Source organism: Centrocercus urophasianus, unplaced genomic scaffold (genome assembly GCF_019232065.1).
Source record: "Centrocercus urophasianus isolate 14NV4802_14NV808 unplaced genomic scaffold, USGS_Curo_1.0 seq_15, whole genome shotgun sequence".
NCBI lineage: Eukaryota > Metazoa > Chordata > Aves > Galliformes > Phasianidae > Centrocercus > Centrocercus urophasianus.
Window position 1 is genome coordinate 46,092,467 of NW_024884697.1, and position 18,546 is coordinate 46,111,012.

The window sequence follows — 18,546 nt, forward strand, 5'->3', positions numbered from 1 at the left end:
ATGCTACCATCTGGTCTGTCCTATAAATGGCTCTTTGTGGTTAATGGGGGCTCTCCCTCCCCATCACTGCATGGTTAAGCTGATGCGAGGACAATTGCTGTAATTATGATCTCTGCTCTTTTTGTGAGTATGTGACTGCCATGTTCCTTTGAAAATCCAACTGCAGGCAGTTGTGGCTCTTTTGAAATCAACAGAAGCTGCTTACTTTAAGAAAGATGTGGTCGGTGCAAGGCTCTGTAGCCTCCAGCTGTTGATAAATCTGTTGAACAAGGGAAGGGCACCTTGCTGGCAGGCATAGTCTCAGTGAAATCCTCTTTATCTCATACACACAGCAGAGGTTCTGAGGGTTTTGGTTTGTTTTGTTGCTTTGTGTGTGTGTTTTCTTTTTTTTTTTTTAATTAAAAACAAAACAAAAAAACAACAACAAAAAAACCCCTTGGGAAGCTGTTTGCTTGTTCTTTCTTGGCAAGGAAGACAGAAACCCTCAAGCAGCAGTATTTGTTTGTCCTGTGCCAAGCAGGACACAGATTAGGTCCTTAAGCAGGACCCTCCCTTGCCATGTTCTTTAGCCTCACTTGCCTGAGCCAGGGCAGCCTCCTGGTGGGAGGGCTTAGCTGTGTTGGCCATGTCAACCCTGCGCTTCTCTGATGAACTCCACAGAACTGTGTGCTATCAGTTTGTGTAGTTGGTGCTTTCCTTCTTTCTTCTGAGGTTAACATCCAAAAATATGCTGAAGTCTGCAGGAAGGGTTGTTGTGCAGTGGTTATTGACATGTGAAAATGGAGGAATAAAGATGACTGGTGAGAGATTCCAGTTTTTCACAAGCTGGATGCTAAGTTGCATAGAGCTTTTACTTCTAGATGGGGAAAGACCTTTTGGAAGCAGAAATGTAAAGCCAACCATGGTGAGGAGACTTTGTCTTGCTTGAAGTTGTCTGACTTTCAGGATCTGGACATTCATCTAATTGTCCTTACACTGACTGTACAAATGTGTGATTTTCTGCCTGCTTTGCTGAAGTAAGATAACTGCACTAGAAGCCATGGTGAATCTTGGATTGAAGGAAATTGCTGGTGAATGTGTGCACTGCCCCAGATCCAGCTTAACTTAGAAGTGTTCGAGGTACAAGCCAGGGCAGCCTGACGCAGGAGGCTGTACTGGAACCTCCAAGCAGGTTAGCCTGCCCGCTTACCTCATAAGAGAAATCTTATTGCCTAGGTGAGCAGACAGTTGCAAGCTCCGCTTTTTTTGTGCTGTCTGCAGGATTTCATCACCACCCAGTCCTCTCCCACTTTCCGATCAGATAAAGCTGACCAAGGGACTCCACTAACCTTTGGAAGCATTCAGTGACGGAGATCCTGGGTGGTGCTGCCATGTAGGAACAGCCTGGAGCCACCTCTGCCATAATGTAAGGAAGGGAATTTCCTTGCATGGCCTGGGGCAGGGAGCTCCTCCACCCACAGCTCCCAGGGTGCAGCTCCTTCCCTGCCTTCCAGACTCGGTGCACACTGGCTTATTTGTTCCAAGGGCTTCATGTAATTAACTGGCACCCAAGTGCTTTGCTCCTAGAGCTGGCACAGGCCTGCTGAACTCTGCTGAGATCTTTTCTGAGCAGGATTTCATCATGCTTGGTGTGCCCCAAAACATGATGCCTTTTTTGAGCTTCCAATAGTTTGAGTTTTTTTGGGACATGCCATCTCCTTGTTCTCTTTAGCTATCCCTACATGTCTGACTCCCTTCCTTCACCATGATAGCCTCATGCATTTGTCATTTGTTTGTGCCCTTTTCTAAGCACCTGTTGCACCCTCCCTTGCTTGCCTTGCCTCTTGGCAAGATCTCTGAGATACTCAGATACTCAGCCAGTTCTTTGTTTTGCTGTTCACATCACACCATGATGTGGTCCTGCAGACACTTCTCCTTGCTAATAGGCATAATAGGTAGATGCCTGCCTGCAGCAGCTTTCCTCCAGCACTCCCTGTCTTGCGTTTTCCAGGGTGTGGGGAGATGCAAACTGTCTCAGCAGTTCCTGAATTGTTCTTCCTCTATTGATGGCAACCTAGGAGACGCCTCTGTGCTTTGAAGCCTCTTGCCAGAGGAGTTTACTTACAGCCCCACGCAGGTGGAGGTTCCCTCATTGCACAACTGCAAGCATATCTCATCTAGTCATGATGGACTGAGATCTGTGTTTATAGATGCTATAGAGTTTAGGAGATATAAAACAATAAAATCAATGAAACGAGGCAGTAGAAACTATATTGCCTGGGCGCACCGGACCAATCTCCTCATGCTTGACAGTCTGAAACTGCTTGTTAGAAAGAGATCATTCATTTATTTTCAGCAACTTAATTTGTTTGGTGAGTAAGGAAAGGGACGGTTAAATAGAGGGCAAACCTATCAAAATTTTCTGCTGCATTGAAAGAGCAAGATACATCCTAAACAGTAGAACTCAACAGATTCATTTATCTCTACTTAATAAATACAAATGACTAGATAGGAAAGTCAGATTTCAACTGGCCAGCGGAATTTTTAACCACGTGTACAGCTAGATTAACCACTACTGAGATTCGGGATCAACTGTTATGTAAGTCCAAACATTTTTTTAATTGGAAATGGAATAGCAACAGATGCTGTTTGCTAAAGAAAGCCGACTGTCGTGTAACACATCCAGAATGTGTGTTTTGTTTGGCAGAATCACACGTGGGTTGTCACTTCCCTTTGCCTTTACCTCTAGGGAAAAACATGCTGCTAATCAGACAGGTGAATCATTATTAGTTGGATTTATTTCTTACTTGGGTTGTCACATAAGAACAAAGCCTAACATAATGCAGCTCCAGTTCAGCACAGCTTCAGATCCACTGAGTGATTTCAGTTCTGGCTGAAGGAAAGCGACCATGAGATGGCTTGTCAGGTTGTGGCTGGCTCCTTAGAGCAGGACAGACTGTGTAGGCTGTGAAAGGCTAGTGTGCTAGGTCATAGGGCTAGTGGTGATTCATCAGCTGCCTCACTGCAGAATACCACTCAGACGCTAATTCCTGTAGTGTAAGATCTCATGGTAACTGCTGCCTTTACGTGCACTGTGGCCCTGTAACCTTAGCCCATTCCACGCGTGATGCCATATGCAACATGCCAAACAGGTCAGAGCCAAAATGTGTGGTGATCCCTTCTGCCTTTTAAAAATGTAAACACGAAGGTGATGATTTTTCCGCATGGTTAAATAAGCCACCCAGCAGGTCCCATAGGCGTGGTACTGCTTACTCTGAAAACATGGTGGTGATTCCTGGTGCTTAACAGCAGCTAGGTGTTACCTTGGGGTGAGATCCTGTATGTGGCCATGGCTTCCTGGAAAAGCACTTCAAAGCCTTTCCACAGGACAGCTGTTCCCTTGCCAGTAGACTTTTTATTACTACAAACAAATATCTGTTAGAGTGGTTTGTTAATAATGAGCAAGGAAAGGATTATCAGGCAATGCAGTGACTGTGAAAGAGGAGCAGAACCTGCTGTGGGAAGGTCGTAGCTCCGTTTGCCCTATCACACACACACCAAGAGCAGTCCCTCATCTCTCTAATGTTTGTTGGATTGCTCCTATCATTAGCTGAAGCTGTGTTTGCATTTCTAAGAAGGTTAATTGGCAACTACACCTTCAATAAATTAAACCTTTCCCTGGAATATGACTGTCACTAGGGGGGATGTCACTTTGTTTATCAAACAGAGCAGTCCAGGGCTGCTGAGTCTGGAAAGAAGCAGGAAGCAGGGAGTCCAGAGAGTGAGTTTAGTTGTTCCTTAGTTGAGGTTATTGGTCCAAATTGGACCAAACAAAATCCATCTGGCATGTACTATCTTTCTCCATACTGCATGCCAGAAGCCTTGCAAACCTGTCTCCTCCCTGCTAAGTCCTCTCTATTTGACTACTAATAATGACAGGATATTTTTGTTCTTCCCCCTAGCTTCAGGGTGCTCCTGGGCTGTCAGGAAGTTTGGAGGAAAAGTAATTAAGGCCAAAGAAATGACAGCCTGCCTTATCTCCCTGGTTTGGATATCCTTTCCCCCTTCCAGTCCTGGGCCCAGCACCAGACTGGATGTTCCCAGAGTTTCAATGTGACGTTCACCAGCATCGTGTTGTTTTCTAACTCATCACTGCTTATTGTTTGGGTATGCCTGTGTAAATGTGGCATGTTTGCAATGTCTTTCATGACCACCAAGGACAGGAAGGCGAACACACCGGTGTGATAGCAGACAGCCCCAGTTTTATCTGGAATGCAGGCTTTAGGTGAAGCAGAAACCATCCCAGCAGCAGGAGGTCCCACCATCTGGTCTGAATCACCAGTGGAAATTTCCTTTTGAAGTTTCAAAAGAAGGTTGGATTTTTGGTGTGATGAAGAGTGCACGTACTCCTTGCTGTATGAGCTGCTCCTTGCATTAGGCTGCATATGCTAGGAGGTGGTTTTCCTTTGCATTTATTGGAAAATATAAAACACTGAGTGAGAATTCTATGCACAGATTGCAGCACCCTCCAGTCAGCTCTCCCCTTGAGATCTCCACTCTTTATTATGATAGAATTAAAGAGAGAATAATGAAATGGATTAGATTAGGACCTCAGCTCCACTTCTCAAGTACTTAATCTCTCTGGCAGGTATTCAAATAGATGGCCTAAGTGCTCCATCTTTACAAAGGGCATCTACTGCATTAAGCAGCATTTATAGAGTGCAGATCAAGAAGAGCTCCTGCCCCAGAGGAGCATATACTGAACATCCTGCAGTGAATTTTTAGGGCAAAGCACTTTCTGTGATGTTGCTGCTTGCAACTGTCCTCTCTCTCCTAGCCTGCCTGGCTCCTGCTTTAACCAACCCCTTCACCTTACAAATCCCATATTGTATCTATTTTTAATACCTGTTGCAGTGGTAGAGGCAGTAGAGCCACAGGTGTGCAGGGCTGGGTGCGGCTGCTGCTACCTGTGCATGCCTGCGTGCAGGAATGTGTGTCTGTGCACAGCAGTGTGCCCAGCAAGATCAGCTGCAGTGAGAGGCAGCATTTCACAGGAGCAAGCAGCTGGGGCTGGAATGCTATCACAGGCACACCCATTTAAACTTCTGTCTCAGTTAAACAGATACAATGGGGTACTGTTTCCCCATGCTTTTTCTCCCAAGTACAACTATTTGAATATGTATCATGATGTCATCGATTTTAACGCTGCTTAACCGGCAAATGGAGAGGCATGCATAAAGTAAACATCGCTATAGCCCCTGGGGAGCTTAATGTCAGTCAACAGTCATACCAGAGGATTGGAGGTACATAAAGCATCAGTTGTCATCAGCAGGTAGGACTGGAGGAAACACGAAGAAAAATCTTCACACCAGTACAACTGATTTCTCCTGGGAGATTCATTCAAGAATGTGTTATGGAGTGAGGAGTAAAAAGATGAGCTGTAGTCCCAAACCTCCAGCAAGGCAGTATCTGAGGCACTTTGGGGCTTGTATTGTCCTGGAGGTCAGAAAAGCTGCCCACTGGCCTTATAGTACAACATAAAGTCTGAACTATCCAGAAGGGAAACTCCATCTCCAAGGCTGATACCAAAGCTGTGTGTGTTATCAAATACATTAGTTACACCTTCTTGGAGCCTGCTTGATTTTCCCATTGATTTTAAAAGGTGGCTTTTCAGTATCTTTGCAAGAGGTGACGTTGGGACTGGTGACATCCAGCCATCACAATCTGCCTGTCACGGGGACCTCTTCCATACTGCAAGAAAATCTGCAGGAGCGATAGCCTATTAACTAATTGTCCTCAATTTTACCTTTCATTTGTTCCTTGTATTTTTTCCTCACTGTAACTCATTGCCTTCATGAAGAATCATTACTGACTAGCTTTGGTTGGATAGCACACAGACAGAAACTGCTGACTGATCCCATGGTTCTGCAGCCAACAGCAGATTTGTGCACAGCCATATCACCCAACAGGATGTGCCTGATTAAGAGTAAGCGTGTAAATGTAGTGTTATTTCTGATAATTTAGCCAGGAAAGGCGGCGAGTTTATGCCAGGTATTGGGATTTTTTTTGCTGGCTGTCGTGGAGGTACAGATCAGTACCAGCACACTGATAGAAAAATAAAACCTATCAGCAGGTTTTGTTTTGTTTGTTTGTTTTATGAAGTCTAAAGTGGGAGGAAAAATTGGTGTTGGATCTCAGCTTTGTTTTATGTCATTGTGGTGGTGTTTGATAAGGTAGTTGGAGCTTCAAAGCAGAATTTTCTGTATCACTGAGCAAAGAGATTTAGTGTGCAACCTGATTCCCAGGAATGCTTCTTGCACAGAAACAACCCTCTATAGAGCCTCTTAACCAAGCCACTGCCTCTGATTCCAAGGCAGAAGAGCTGTCTTGGAAAACATGTCGCCAACAGTGCCCATGCAATGGCAGATCTAACCATCTCCCAGTGTGCACTGGCCTGAATATTTTAACAAATCCTCTTGCCCTTTTCTTGTACAAATCTCTTATCTTCTCAGAAAATGAACCCCTCTGTACCAGGAATCCAGGCATTTAGAAGCCAGGAATAGAAAGAGATTGACCAAACCCAGCTCATTTATAGAAGGAAGTTTCTGAGAAGGAAGCACCAACCGGCACTCTCTGCCAAAGCAGCACATCACCGTTATGTATTTGAAACACTTATTTTCTTACTGGAACTCAAAATGGGGGAGCAATACATGCAGTTTGGAAGAGATGATGGCTGCAAGTAAGTAACAGCTCTGAAGAACGCTGCCATGAGTTTTTTCCTTTTCCTTTTCCTTTTCCTTTTCCTTTTCCTTTTCCTTTTCCTTTTCCTTTTCCTTTTTCCTTTTTCCTTTTTCCTTTTTCCTTTTTTCTTTTTCTTTGAAATCATTCCTTTCTTGGTGTCAAGTATTTCAGGTCCAAAGGAAAATCATTCAGTGTTTAGATGGGGTTTTTGGTAAGCCTTGAATACTTGCTTTCAGAACCAGAACACAGGGAGTTCATGGTTGGGAACTCCAGCACAAAGTCCAATTTGTGAGGAGGTGGCACCCAGAAATGGCAAATGCTGCTTTTGTCTTTGCACTGGCTAAAGAGGGGGTGCTCTGAGCTGACCGCTTGGTCTATCACCTCTGGGCCATTTCTCTGCCCCATGACTATTTCCAAGGGCGTTGTACTGTTTATTTCTTATTTGATTTAAAGACGGAGGAAATGGAAGGGGTAGGACAGGGTGGAGGCTGTTGCACTGTTAGCACAGCATGAAGGAGATTACGTGCTGGAGGTGGGATTTTTCAAGGAGAGAGTTTGTTGTGTTGTCAGTGTGCTGAACAGGTAGCTAAGCAGAAGGAGTGACAGTATTCACAGTGTAGCCAATATCACTGACCAAAAATAAACACATTGTTTGAACATATCACAGAACACCATGCACTGTCACTCCCTAGGCATCTAATTGCTTTATTACTTGGTGTAATGAAAGTTACAAACTCACTCTCCAAAACTCCCAGACATTCTCTGTCCCCTGGACCCAGCTGAGGTGAGAAAGGCCACAGTGCTCTGCCCTGTGCGGGTGGCTCCATGCTGCAGCTGGTGAAACCTGGCTGGCCCCAGGCTGCAGGGTGCTGTGGACAGCACCAGACATTGGCAACCCAGGATCAGGCAATGCCAGTAGTGAGAAAGGCGAAAGGAGTGGAGCCAACACAGAGGGAGAGCCCGGCTGCTACTTCCTCTCATTCACCAGCAGCCAGCTTATCTGTTCAGGGACATGGTATGGCTAAAGGAAATTAATTTGCTACTGTATCATAGAATCATAGAATCATAAAGATTGAAAAAGACTGCTAGGATCATCTAGTCCAATTGGCTGCTCATCAGCACCATGTCCCACAGTGCCAGGGAGGTGGTGGAGTCACCATCCCTGGAGGTGTTCCAGAACCTTGTGGATGTGGCACTGGGGAACATGATTAGTGGGCATGCTGGGGATGGCTGACAATTGGACTAGATGATCCTAGCAGTCTTTTTCAACCTTTATGATTCTGTGATACTGTGATCCTATATGCCAACCCCATGCTGGTAATTGTTACTCTGCAACACCTTTTCATATTTGTCAGTGCTGATACATCAGAACAAAGTCCGTCTGGTAAGCATCCTCATCCCCATCCACATAAACTGGATATCTTAGCTCTGAAATAGCCAGTGGAACCTCAGAACTCCACTGAACCACTTATTCTTAGTAAGGTGATTTGAGATGCATGAGTATATCCAAAACATCTGCACAGGGTTGCCAGGTATTTCCGAATCACAAAATCATCTAGATTGGAAAAGACCTTCAAGGTATGATACAGAAGGTATGGAAAACCCATGAGCAGCTGATAGGAGCCAGGCAGGGTATCCTATGGCATCTCAAATGAGAACTTAGATACCCAGCTCACAACTAGTGGATGTAGACCAGAGCTGCTTCTCTACCGCCCTCAGACTGCATGAGGGCCATGAACACCACTTCTCATGCTACCAGGAGCCAGCAGCACTTGGACTCCTGGGTCACTGAGGATGGCTTTTACAAGTGCAGCCCCATGCATTAGTATCTTGAAAGCACAGGCTGTGTTTATTGACTGACTCACAAGGATTTCTCAAACGTTCTGGAAAATGTCAGTGTTAATCTTCTTATCTTTTCTTCATTTTTCCCCACAAACCTGATGTAATTTGACACACTGATTTTATGGGGTTTTGTGTATCTGTGTAAACACAAGGAAAGTAGCTAGCAGTCCATAATGTGCTCTGACAAGATGCAAATAAATTGGCGAGTAACTGGTGACCTTTGAAAGCTTCTGAGGATTTCTTCTTTGGCCAGCTGGGTCCCACTGAACCGGTGCTAAACTTGTCTCCATCGCCCCTTCCTTTCCACCTCTCATTTTTTGCAGCTGCCTCCTTCTTTGACTGGCTCACGGAGCCAGGGACCTACTTAAATGATAAGATTATTGTTATTATTATTTTAAAACCTGGTATGCCTCTCTGCAAAAAGCGTCATGATTTTACGGTTAAATGAAAGTATGAGGGACATGAGGATCAGCCCAGCCCACAGTTACGCACCAAGCACTGCCATTCACTAAATGAGCCAAGAGTTCCTGCACATGCTTCTAGTGCACGTACAAGAGAGGAAAAGCACATTTTTACGTGTTTTTGTGACTATCTCTGTGTGTGACATTCAGAAACCTGAGATAGCATCCCACAACCAAAAGAATAAGGACAAATGTATAGGTGAGATAACCACTGATAGGCAGACCCCCAGCATGGGCATGGAACAGGCTCCCCGGGGCAGTGGTCGTGGCCCCAAGCTGTTGGAGTTCAGGGAGTGTTTGTGTAACACTCTCTGACACAGGGTCTGATTTTTTGGGTGGTACTGTGTGGAGCCAGGGGTTGGACTCGATGATCCTTATGGGTCCCTTCCAACTTGAGATATTCTATGATTCAGTGATTTTTTATGATTTACAGCCACTCCTACAGTGCTGGCGAGGATCATATCCTTCATAGGGTGGGAGGGATTTCTGAGTTCAGGGCTTGCTGTGGATAGGCCCAGATGTCAATTCCTTAATCAGAATAATAAAATATTCCTGGTAAGTAACATTTGAAGTAGCAGACAAAGTCATGACCCTAATGAAGACACACCAGTTTCATAAGGGACTGTCCCGATTAGTGTGTCAGACCAGAGGTACAATGTTGGGCAAGGGAGAATTTGTCATTGCCATCTCTTCGCTGTTTGTGGAGCAGTGTGGATACTGTGGCTTAGTGCTTGGAGGAGCTGTGCTGCTGTGAAAGGCAAGCTGCAAGGGGGACAGCAGCATGTGAATCTTCCTGCCTTTGGGAGCAGTGAGATGATGGGATGTGCACAGACTGTGTTGCAGCAGGATCCCGGAGGAAGCTGTCTTGGGCTGGGCTTGCAGGTGCCCTTGTTTCATGTGCTGTAGGGTTATCTTCATCCCAAGACCTCCATTTCCATCTCACAAGCACAGGTCAGAAAGCACACTCGTAGGCGTAGGACTTGGAGTATGAAAGGGGCACCCTGCTTTTCCCAGCCATGGTCCACAGGCACCAGCTGCCAAAGGAGCCTTATCAGATGCCTGGCTGAGCAGACTCAGCCAGACCTGGGCTGGGGCAGACAGAGGCTCTATCCCCACCCTGTCACAGAGGTGACTGCCCCGCCGACGTGAGGAAGTCTGACTTCATTTCCTGGCACAGGGACCATGTTTTCGTAGCAGCGTCGGAGAGGTAGTGGAACTGGAATAGGCGTGCTTGGCCACACCTCCGCAACCATCCAGCCTTTAAAGCTCCCAAGGAGCGTGAGCGCAGGGCTGTTTCTCCGCTGGGTTCACAGGAGTGGAAGTGGCTGTTACTGGTGTGATAAGAGGTAGCCTCTTCCAGCCGGATTCTCCCTGCTGCCTTCTCAGGGCAGGATCCACCAAGGTAATTCCAGACAATGTCCTGCAGGATCCAGGGCAGACCCTTGCTCTGGGGTGGGATGGCAGCAAGACCTCATCCATGAGGGTGGGAGAGGAGGGGGCATGGGGTGTCACAGTGAACAGAGCCAGCCCTGGCTCCAACTTGAGACAGGCAGCTGGAGCCGGGGCAAACATTCCTGGGATGTGATTGAAATTTTCTGTTGGATGGGCATGTTTTATGCAAAAGCATGAATGAGAGAGGAGGCACAGCCTGGAGGGAGAAGAGTCAGCACTACAGTGAGGACAACAGTTCGGGGTGAGCTGTGATGTAGATGCAACAGCATGAAGTTACCACAGCACATGCTTCCTTGCACAGACTGCAGAAACCCGAGGAAATCCCAAGTGCTCATGCAGGGGCTAGATGGGCAAGCTCTGCTTCTGGGAAAAGCAAGACAGGTCAGAGCCTCTTCGTGCCCCGAAGGACATCCATGCTAGAAAAAAAGAAAAGGGTGTAGAGATCAGTGCAAGTGGCCCAATAGTTCAAGACAATGAGCTTCTATCTTTCTTATCTGCTACAATCGTAATTGCCCCAGTCAGGACCTGCAGCGGGGCTGTGCTCTGTGCTGCCCTGGGATCCCTCCAGCTGTCACTGACCTGTATGTGTCGGAGGAGTAAAGAGATAAGCTAATCTGATCAACAGTAACTTTCTGTGGGTAAAATTGCAGCTATCTAGTTTTTCCAGAATGTTCATTTTTGATTTTTCACAAATGTCCAAATAGCTCTCAGCTATTTGTGCGAGTGTTGTTCAAAAATCATTTGTGAACAATGATCTTCAAACACTCCTGCATGCATTGTTCACCAGCTCTGTTCTCTCCATGAGATTCCAGCATGCTTGCATATTTTGCATTTCACTGCAGGCAGCTTTTTGAAGAGCTGCACATCTCCTTTAACATGGTGATGTTAAAAGCTGGAAATACATTCCACTATTTCTAATTAAGTAACATTGAGGGTTATGTGAGGCTTGAGAGTGATTCAGTGATGTTTTCCCCCTTTGTTTATCCCTTGGTTGGGTCAGATGCCATTTACTGAGGACTCAACCTCCCCTCCCTGGAATCTGTCTTTTGAACTAGCCTGGTAATTGAAGTATGTTGTTCTGGATGGGGGGGAATCGAAGTAAATGGCACAGGGAGAACAAAACACTAAATTTTGCAAGATCAACTCATTTTTTCTTTGTATGTCAGAAAAGAAAACCCTTGGTTTTCTAGTGCAGGTCACCATTAAAGAGAGATTCCCTCCTGTTTAATGCTGACACTGTATTTAAACCTCCATTCTGAGAGATTTTAGAGTCTGACTGCATAATTTGGCACCTCGAAAGCACTACCTGCCTTGGGATCTAAATTCATTCAGTGCCATGCAGTGTCCAGCATCCTCATGCAGTGGTGTTTGAATGTGCTTTAGGCTTAGAAAGGATTCAGCAACTTAATCCCCTGAGGAAATGGGCAGGGCTCAGCCAAAAAGCCCTGTGATCCCCTGTCCAGACAGCCTTACCTCAGGCTTATTCAGCCAGCACTTAACTCTTCACATGAAACAGCAGGAGTGTGCTAGGTGTGTTGGAAGACCTTGTGCATCCTTGGCTCATGGGCTTCTCAAGCAGTAACTTGTTCGGTACTCCTCATGCAGTGCCAGCATTGGCTCTGACATGTTGGTTCTCTAGCCACACAAGGCAATAGACTGGGGAGGGGACTGAGATGTCTGAGATAGTTGTTTTTGCTGTGCTATCCTGAAGAAGGACTGTGTGTTTGTGGCTAATGGTTGGTTTCCTGTATTTGCTGTTCAATCTGGAGTGAGAGGAACTGTGCTGGAGGTATCCAGGTACGCTATCTGCAGGGCCTTTCACTCATACCGTAAACCAAAGCCACAGGTGTTTCAGAGAAAGTAACAGAAGGAAAACAAGATGAATAATTTCCTGTTCTGTAGTGCTCACCTCTGGAGCTCACTGGTGCCAGGTACTGATGTTATTTAAATCCAGCAAAAGGGTGTAAATGTGACTATGACTAACTTGCTCTTGTATCACCTGGGACAAAAGTGACAAAGCAGTTCAGCCTCTTTGCCCCATGAAAGAGCCTCACTTTCCCCTGCTGCCTATGCTGCCACGACATTGCACAACCCCAGGCATGGTGTGGTGGACTTCCAAGGTGAATCATCACCTGCTGAAGGGTTTGGCTTGCTCCTGATAGAGAGCCAATGCCAAGCAAGGAGATGGCTAAGCTGCCACAGCCACATGTCTTTAGCACTGTGGTGTCCTTGCCCAGTGAGGTGGGAATGGATGTCCATCCTGCCTCTCATTCCCCGCTGCTGCAGCACCCAGGTGGTTGATCCAACAGCCTATGTCTTTTATATTTCCACAGCTTTGAGGAAACATTTCTTTGTGAAGTTGCTCAAGAAGACATCAAGATGACAACACCACCTCCTCGAGGTTGCGGCAGCATCCATGCTGACTATTTCCTACTTTGTGACATGGATCAGGCCTGGGGGATTGTCCTGGAGTCACTGGCTGCAGCTGGAGTCCTTGTCACCGTTTTCCTCATCTGCTCCCTCTTCTTCCTCATCTGTAAAATCCAAGATAACAGCAAGAGGCACATGGTCTCCATCTGTTTCTTCTTCCTCTTAGGCACACTCGGCATTTTTGGCATCACTTTTGCCTTCATTATTAGAAGCAATGACAGGATTCGCCCCACTCGCTTCTTCCTGTTTGGAGTCCTCTTTGCACTCTGCTTCTCCTGCCTCCTCACCCATGCCTCCAATCTCGTCAGACTAGTGAGAGGAAAAAAGTCCTTCTCCTGGCCAGTGTTGCTGCTACTAATTGTTTCCTTTGCTCTGGTGCAAGTTGTGATCAACATTGAATACCTAGTCACCATGATGGTAAAAGATAGAAACATTTTTTTGACTATGGATTCAGAGGAGGCCAACAAGGACTTTGTCATGCTTCTGATCTATGTGCTCTTCTTGATGGCTTTGACCTTCCTGGTTTCCATGTTCACATTCTGTGGGCCATATAAGAGCTGGAAGAGACATGGAGCACACATCTTTGTCACTGTCCTGTTCTCCATTGCCATTTGGGTTGTGTGGATCACTATGCTCACAAGGGGCAACCAATCTTTAGGGAAAACTAATTGGGATGATCCTGTTGTGGCCATTGCTCTGGTGTCCAATGGATGGGTCTTCTTGATAATGTATATCATCCCTGAAATTTGTTTCCTCACTGCCCCTCTCAAGCTGGGGGACTACCCTCCAGAAAATGACTTCTGCCAACCCACGTTCATAAAGCAGGCGGCTGGAGTGGACAACCATGCCTATACCCAAGATGAAATTGTGCAAGGTATGATCAATTGATTGACTGCACTGCCCCCAGCCCTAAGCACAGATGCACCTCTCACAAGTTAAAAAAGGTAGAAGAGCTAAAAAGAAAAGAGCTTGAAAATGATGAGTAGTTTAGAAGTAAGAAAGACAAAAGTTTAAGGCTGATGAAGAAATGCAAGTGAAAAGGAATTTTCAGACAGACAAAGAAGAAGAGTACAGATCGGAGCAGAAGCTGCAGATGTGTAGGAGGAATGACTGAATAAGGGACTTCCTGGGTGTCAGGGCTGAGATGTAATTCCCTATGACTCTATTAGGTCTGGAAATCTCAGATAAAAATTCAGGAAAGTTTTTTATTGTCTCTTAGCAATGCTTCAGCACTTGAGACTTCTCCAGGTTATACCTGGGAGATTTTTCCTTCCAGTTCTGACCTTGTTCCCATGATCCATTAAAAAAAAAAAAAAAAAAAAAATCCATCACCCAAAAAGGAAGCATGGAGGTCTTTTTTACTGTACAGATCTCATACAGTTTTTGGAAAAAGCAAAAGTTTTTATCAGTTGAGGCATCCCAAAGTTATGTGTCAGAGGTGTGACTGACCTCCCAGTGAATCTGCTCTTGAGATCACATTTGCCCCCTGCAGTCAGACATCCCAGTCTGTTAGAGACTAGTGGAGAAAGGGTGTGATCTCCCAGGGAATACTGCTGAGGGGGTCTGGTGCATGCCAGTGGGAGGGATTTGGCTGGAGATGAGGGTGGTAATCATGAGGCAACATGAGGTAATCTAAACTCCAAGGCCACCTCTGTCCTGTTATTTACAATACCAGTCAGTTCTGCTTTCACATGGAAATATTCAACAAGAAACTCACCAGTGGAATTTAATGCATTCCTGACTGCATGTTGCATAGAGCTCGGTCAGTCTAAAAGCAGCTGCTAATGTGAGCCACGGTCTGTTTAAGTCTCCCTCGACGTGCTATTTCCAAGCTACCATGTAACAGTAGTTCATGAAATTTTCCCCCATTTTGTCTTGTGACTTAGGAGACAAGGAAGGCACCAGCTACTCCCCGTACTCTGCTCACCTCCAGATGAAGGTAAGCTCACAGCCCTCTGATGTAGGCTTCTGTTCAGGGGCTGACTAGAAGGGAAGGAGAAGGGGCAAAACCAGATAGGTCCAGAGCAGTCTCTGCAGAGGCAGGTGGATGCTTCCCGTTGGATCAGATGATGCCATGACACTGTACTCATGGAGGTGTCCGTGGCTGGGAGGAGAGAGCTGCTGCTCTCTCCTGGTGGAGAGAAACCCCGAGGCAAAATCTCAGGTGATAGTTTTCAATATATATTGATTTGACATTGCGTAAGAACTTCTCTCTTGGCGCAGGGTTCCTGCAGAAGTCTGTGCCCTTTTCTCAGTAGTCTGTACTTCTCTCCCCAGCCTATGGCCTGAATGTATTCCCATCAGCTGTCAGACTGCAAGTTGTCATGCAGATCCAGAGCGGCAGTCTGCATCACCCTGTGTCACGCTGTGTGCACTCACCAGTCCTCCTCCAGCACACAGCCTGGCCAGATCCAGCAGCTCACACCATGTTCTCCCGTGTCCTCTGGTGACACATCTCAATAACTGGTTTGCCATACCAGGATCCTCTTCTACAGTGTCATCAGTCACGCCCTTGAGAAACCTCCCGTTCCATTTCTCCCTTCCCTGTTTATTTTTTTTTTTTTTAGCTCTATTCTATTCCTTTTTCCATCTTTTAAAAGTAAAAACTGCCTCGCTTCCTTTTCAGACTCTTGACACAAAGAATGATTTCTCCCTCCCTCGGGCCAAAGCCCACCCGAGCCCATACCATGACTACACTGGTGGGAAAGGCCCCATGTAGCAGCTGTGCGGGGAGCAAAGGGACTAAAGGCCACTCAGTGACAGTGCTGATCCCACAGAAGAGACAGACTCAGACCCACACTGGCAAGGCTGACAACGAGAAGCCCTGTTTTCCCTCAGTTTTCCCACCAGCACCCCTCTCATTACTGGAAGACACCTCTCAGACACGGCTGTGGCAATCGTTTCTACGTGGGATGGAGCTCATTCTGGGAAGAGCATGCCCTGGCCTATTTCCAGCAGGAATGCTGCAGGGCTAGAGCAGCAGGAAGTTCACCAGCTGGGCCCATGGCCTGCTCTGTCCCAGATTGGCCCACATGTCTTCCTGAGCCCCACATCTGTCACAAGAAAAGGAGCAGCAGAACCAGCGCTCCGTGTCCCAACTGCTGCCCACCTGCAAGTACACTGTGGGTACCAGCACTGAAACACCCCCACCTCTTTGCCCTGACACATTTTCTGATTTGCTCTTGAGTATTACTCGCCTCCCCAGCTCCGACCCCTGACCACACGCTCCAGCGGAGCACCCCCAGGGCTTGCCATACCCCACAGACCCTCCCGACCATCCCAACCTGTGGGATCCTGCAGTCAAAATCACTCTTCTGCAGCTGCCTGCAATATCCCCATCCCGAGCTCTGCCTCCTCCCGAGTGTTTCTGTGGCATTATCACCAACATTTCTCAAGCAGCCAGGTTACGGAGGATTTGCTTTGTCCCAGGGATGAGTGCACACGAGCGTGTGCACACATGTGCCCGCCCATGTGCTGCAAGGACTGCGCCCTACAGAGCTGAATCACTCCGCATCCTGCTCTGCATTCAGCAAATAGCTTTCTGTGGTATTTCGTATACAGACACACAGAGCTCTCCAAGTGGGTGTGTGTGGTATGCTGGCATCTGACACAGCTATGTATTTATTTAGTTCTTTGTATATGGGATATTTAATTAATAAAAACAACCTGACTTTGAGAGACCGGTGTGGTTCCTTGGGGGTAGGGTTCCCCTTACAACTGGTGTGTTGGCAGCAGCACCTTTGGATATTTGCATTACTGGGAGTAGGAAGGAAGCTTGTAGATATTTCATTGAGCCTGTGAAAACACATTTTTGTGATGTGCTGCGCACAAATAACATTTTATTTGGAAGCAGAAATGCACCTTGGCCTTGAGGCAATATAATAAGGAGGGATGAGAGATACTATGGGCACTCAGTGCAGGGGACAATGATTTTTGTGATTAATTGATTGTTACTGTGAATGCTGCTTTGCAGAATTGTTCTTCCCCACTCTGTGGATTTACAGTATATTTCAAAGTCATTTTTAAACCACTATATGATGGCTCAAGTACTGACCTGCAATAGTTCATTACTGAGGTGGCTTCAGGTGAGGGCTGATTTAACTGCCAGAAGATCTCAGTGGCACTGGGCACAGGCTGGGAAGGGATGGTGCTGCCCCACAGATCTCCAGGGGAAGCTTTTTGGGAAAGCAGCAGTTTCCTTTTTTCTTATTGTTGCTGTCCAACCCAGATGGCCACTTAGTCACACACAGTGCCCCGTAATATGTAATATCAAACTGGTGGGGCAGGATGGGCCAGTCCTGAAAGAAACAAGAGTGTGGAGGAGGCATTACGCTGGGCTTTTTTTGGCATCTGTAGGTCAGAGTGTCACAGGAGAAGGGTAAGGAACAGCAGCGTCACCACGACCTCTCCAGGGTTCCATGCACCTGGGCAAATACAGGCACAAGGGGTGCCGTAAGAATTTGGGGCAGAGCACAGAGCAGGTGATGTTGGGGAAGGACCTCACTGTTCACAAGCTGTACCAAAAGGCTCCTTCCCCCAGCAATGGATGACATACAGCGCTCCCTTTCCTCCCTCCCTTATATATCACTTATGCTGCTGCCTGCTTCCCTCACTGTTTTGATATTCAAAACATAGCAGTGTACAGGGTGACTCAGGTTGTGCACAGAGCGGGTGTTTCTGCTGCCCTTCTTGTTTCCAGCCCTTCTCTGCATTTTATCAGAGTCACAGCTACACAAAGGTTTTGGTCAGGTGGGACCTCGGGAGTGATCCAGCCCTGAGCAGGTCTGACTTGAGAACCAGACCAGGTTGTGAGGGCCTTGACCAAGTTAAGCTTTGACTATCTCCAAAGGTGGAGATCTGATTATTCTCATTTGGACATTTTCTTTGTGTCTGATCAGAATTTTCCTAATTGCAGCTTGTGCCTGTCACCTCTTGTCCTTTCTGTGCACTTCTAAGAAAAGCCTGGCCCCATCTTTGCTATAGACCTCATTTACTTAATAGCCAACAGCAACTGGATCCCCCTTTGCCTTTTTTCTCTGAGGCTGAGCAGCTCCCTGGGTCTCTCATTCTGGTGATGTGCTCCACCAGCCACCAGATATCTCAGGGGGCCTCTGCCAGACATGCATCTTGCTCAGTCTCTGCTGCAGAGAGAAGACAAAACCAGGTGCAGATACGGCCTCCCAAGACCTAACTAAAGAAGAACCACCTCTCTCACCTTGCTGACATCACCCTTACTCATGCAGCCTGGCATGTTCCTGGCCTAAATTGCCATGAGCACACATCACTGGGCTATCACCAGTTAATCCCATTGCCCTGGAGGAACTTATATGGCTATAAATAGTAGGAGCTTTTCAGTCGTGAGGTTTCATCTCTGAGGCAGGTGAACAGAGGCCAAAAGCAGCAACCAAGGCCAACTGTGAGCTGAGAGCTGCAGGTGCCCCTCCTGGTGGGACGCCAGGAAGCCCAAGGGTCCCTGCTGGCATGTGACATCTTTCTCATGGCAGAAGTCAGAGAAGACATGTTCCTCGTCATCAGCAAGCCCAGCACTTGGGAACCATATTGTCAGCATCACTATACCCAGGCCGGGGTTGGTGAGATACTGAAGGCTTTTTGTGTTTGATGGGTCTAAGCCCTTCCTAGG

General features: G+C 46.8%; 1 protein-coding gene across 2 annotated transcripts; it reads left to right on the forward strand.

The window, feature by feature from the left end:
- The first annotated feature begins 10,210 nt into the window (after nucleotides 1-10,210).
- Nucleotides 10,211-16,581, forward strand: LOC122159143 (retinoic acid-induced protein 3-like). Of its 2 annotated transcripts, none has more exons than XM_042816367.1 (4): nucleotides 10,211-10,425; nucleotides 12,809-13,779; nucleotides 14,792-14,844; nucleotides 15,183-15,278. In XM_042816367.1, the coding sequence occupies exons 2-4, from the start codon at nucleotides 12,855-12,857 to the stop codon at nucleotides 15,192-15,194; spliced, it is 990 nt and encodes a 329-aa protein (XP_042672301.1). In that variant the 5' UTR covers nucleotides 10,211-10,425; nucleotides 12,809-12,854; the 3' UTR covers nucleotides 15,195-15,278. The 2 variants fall into 2 exon arrangements, with proteins under 2 accessions (XP_042672301.1, XP_042672300.1); XM_042816366.1 differs by lacking the exon at nucleotides 15,183-15,278 and adding an exon at nucleotides 15,532-16,581 and having other exon boundaries at nucleotides 10,220-10,425.
- The last annotated feature ends 1,965 nt before the right edge of the window (nucleotides 16,582-18,546 follow it).

Coding starts and splice junctions, on each gene's coding strand:
- LOC122159143 (XM_042816366.1), top strand. CDS start 12,855: ATGACAACACCACCTCCTCGAGGTTGCGGCAGCATCCATGCTGACTAT. Junction 13,780..14,791: donor CCAAGATGAAATTGTGCAAG/GTATGATCAATT, acceptor CTTGTGACTTAG/GAGACAAGGAAGGCACCAGC. Junction 14,845..15,531: donor CTGCTCACCTCCAGATGAAG/GTAAGCTCACAG, acceptor CTTCCTTTTCAG/ACTCTTGACACAAAGAATGA.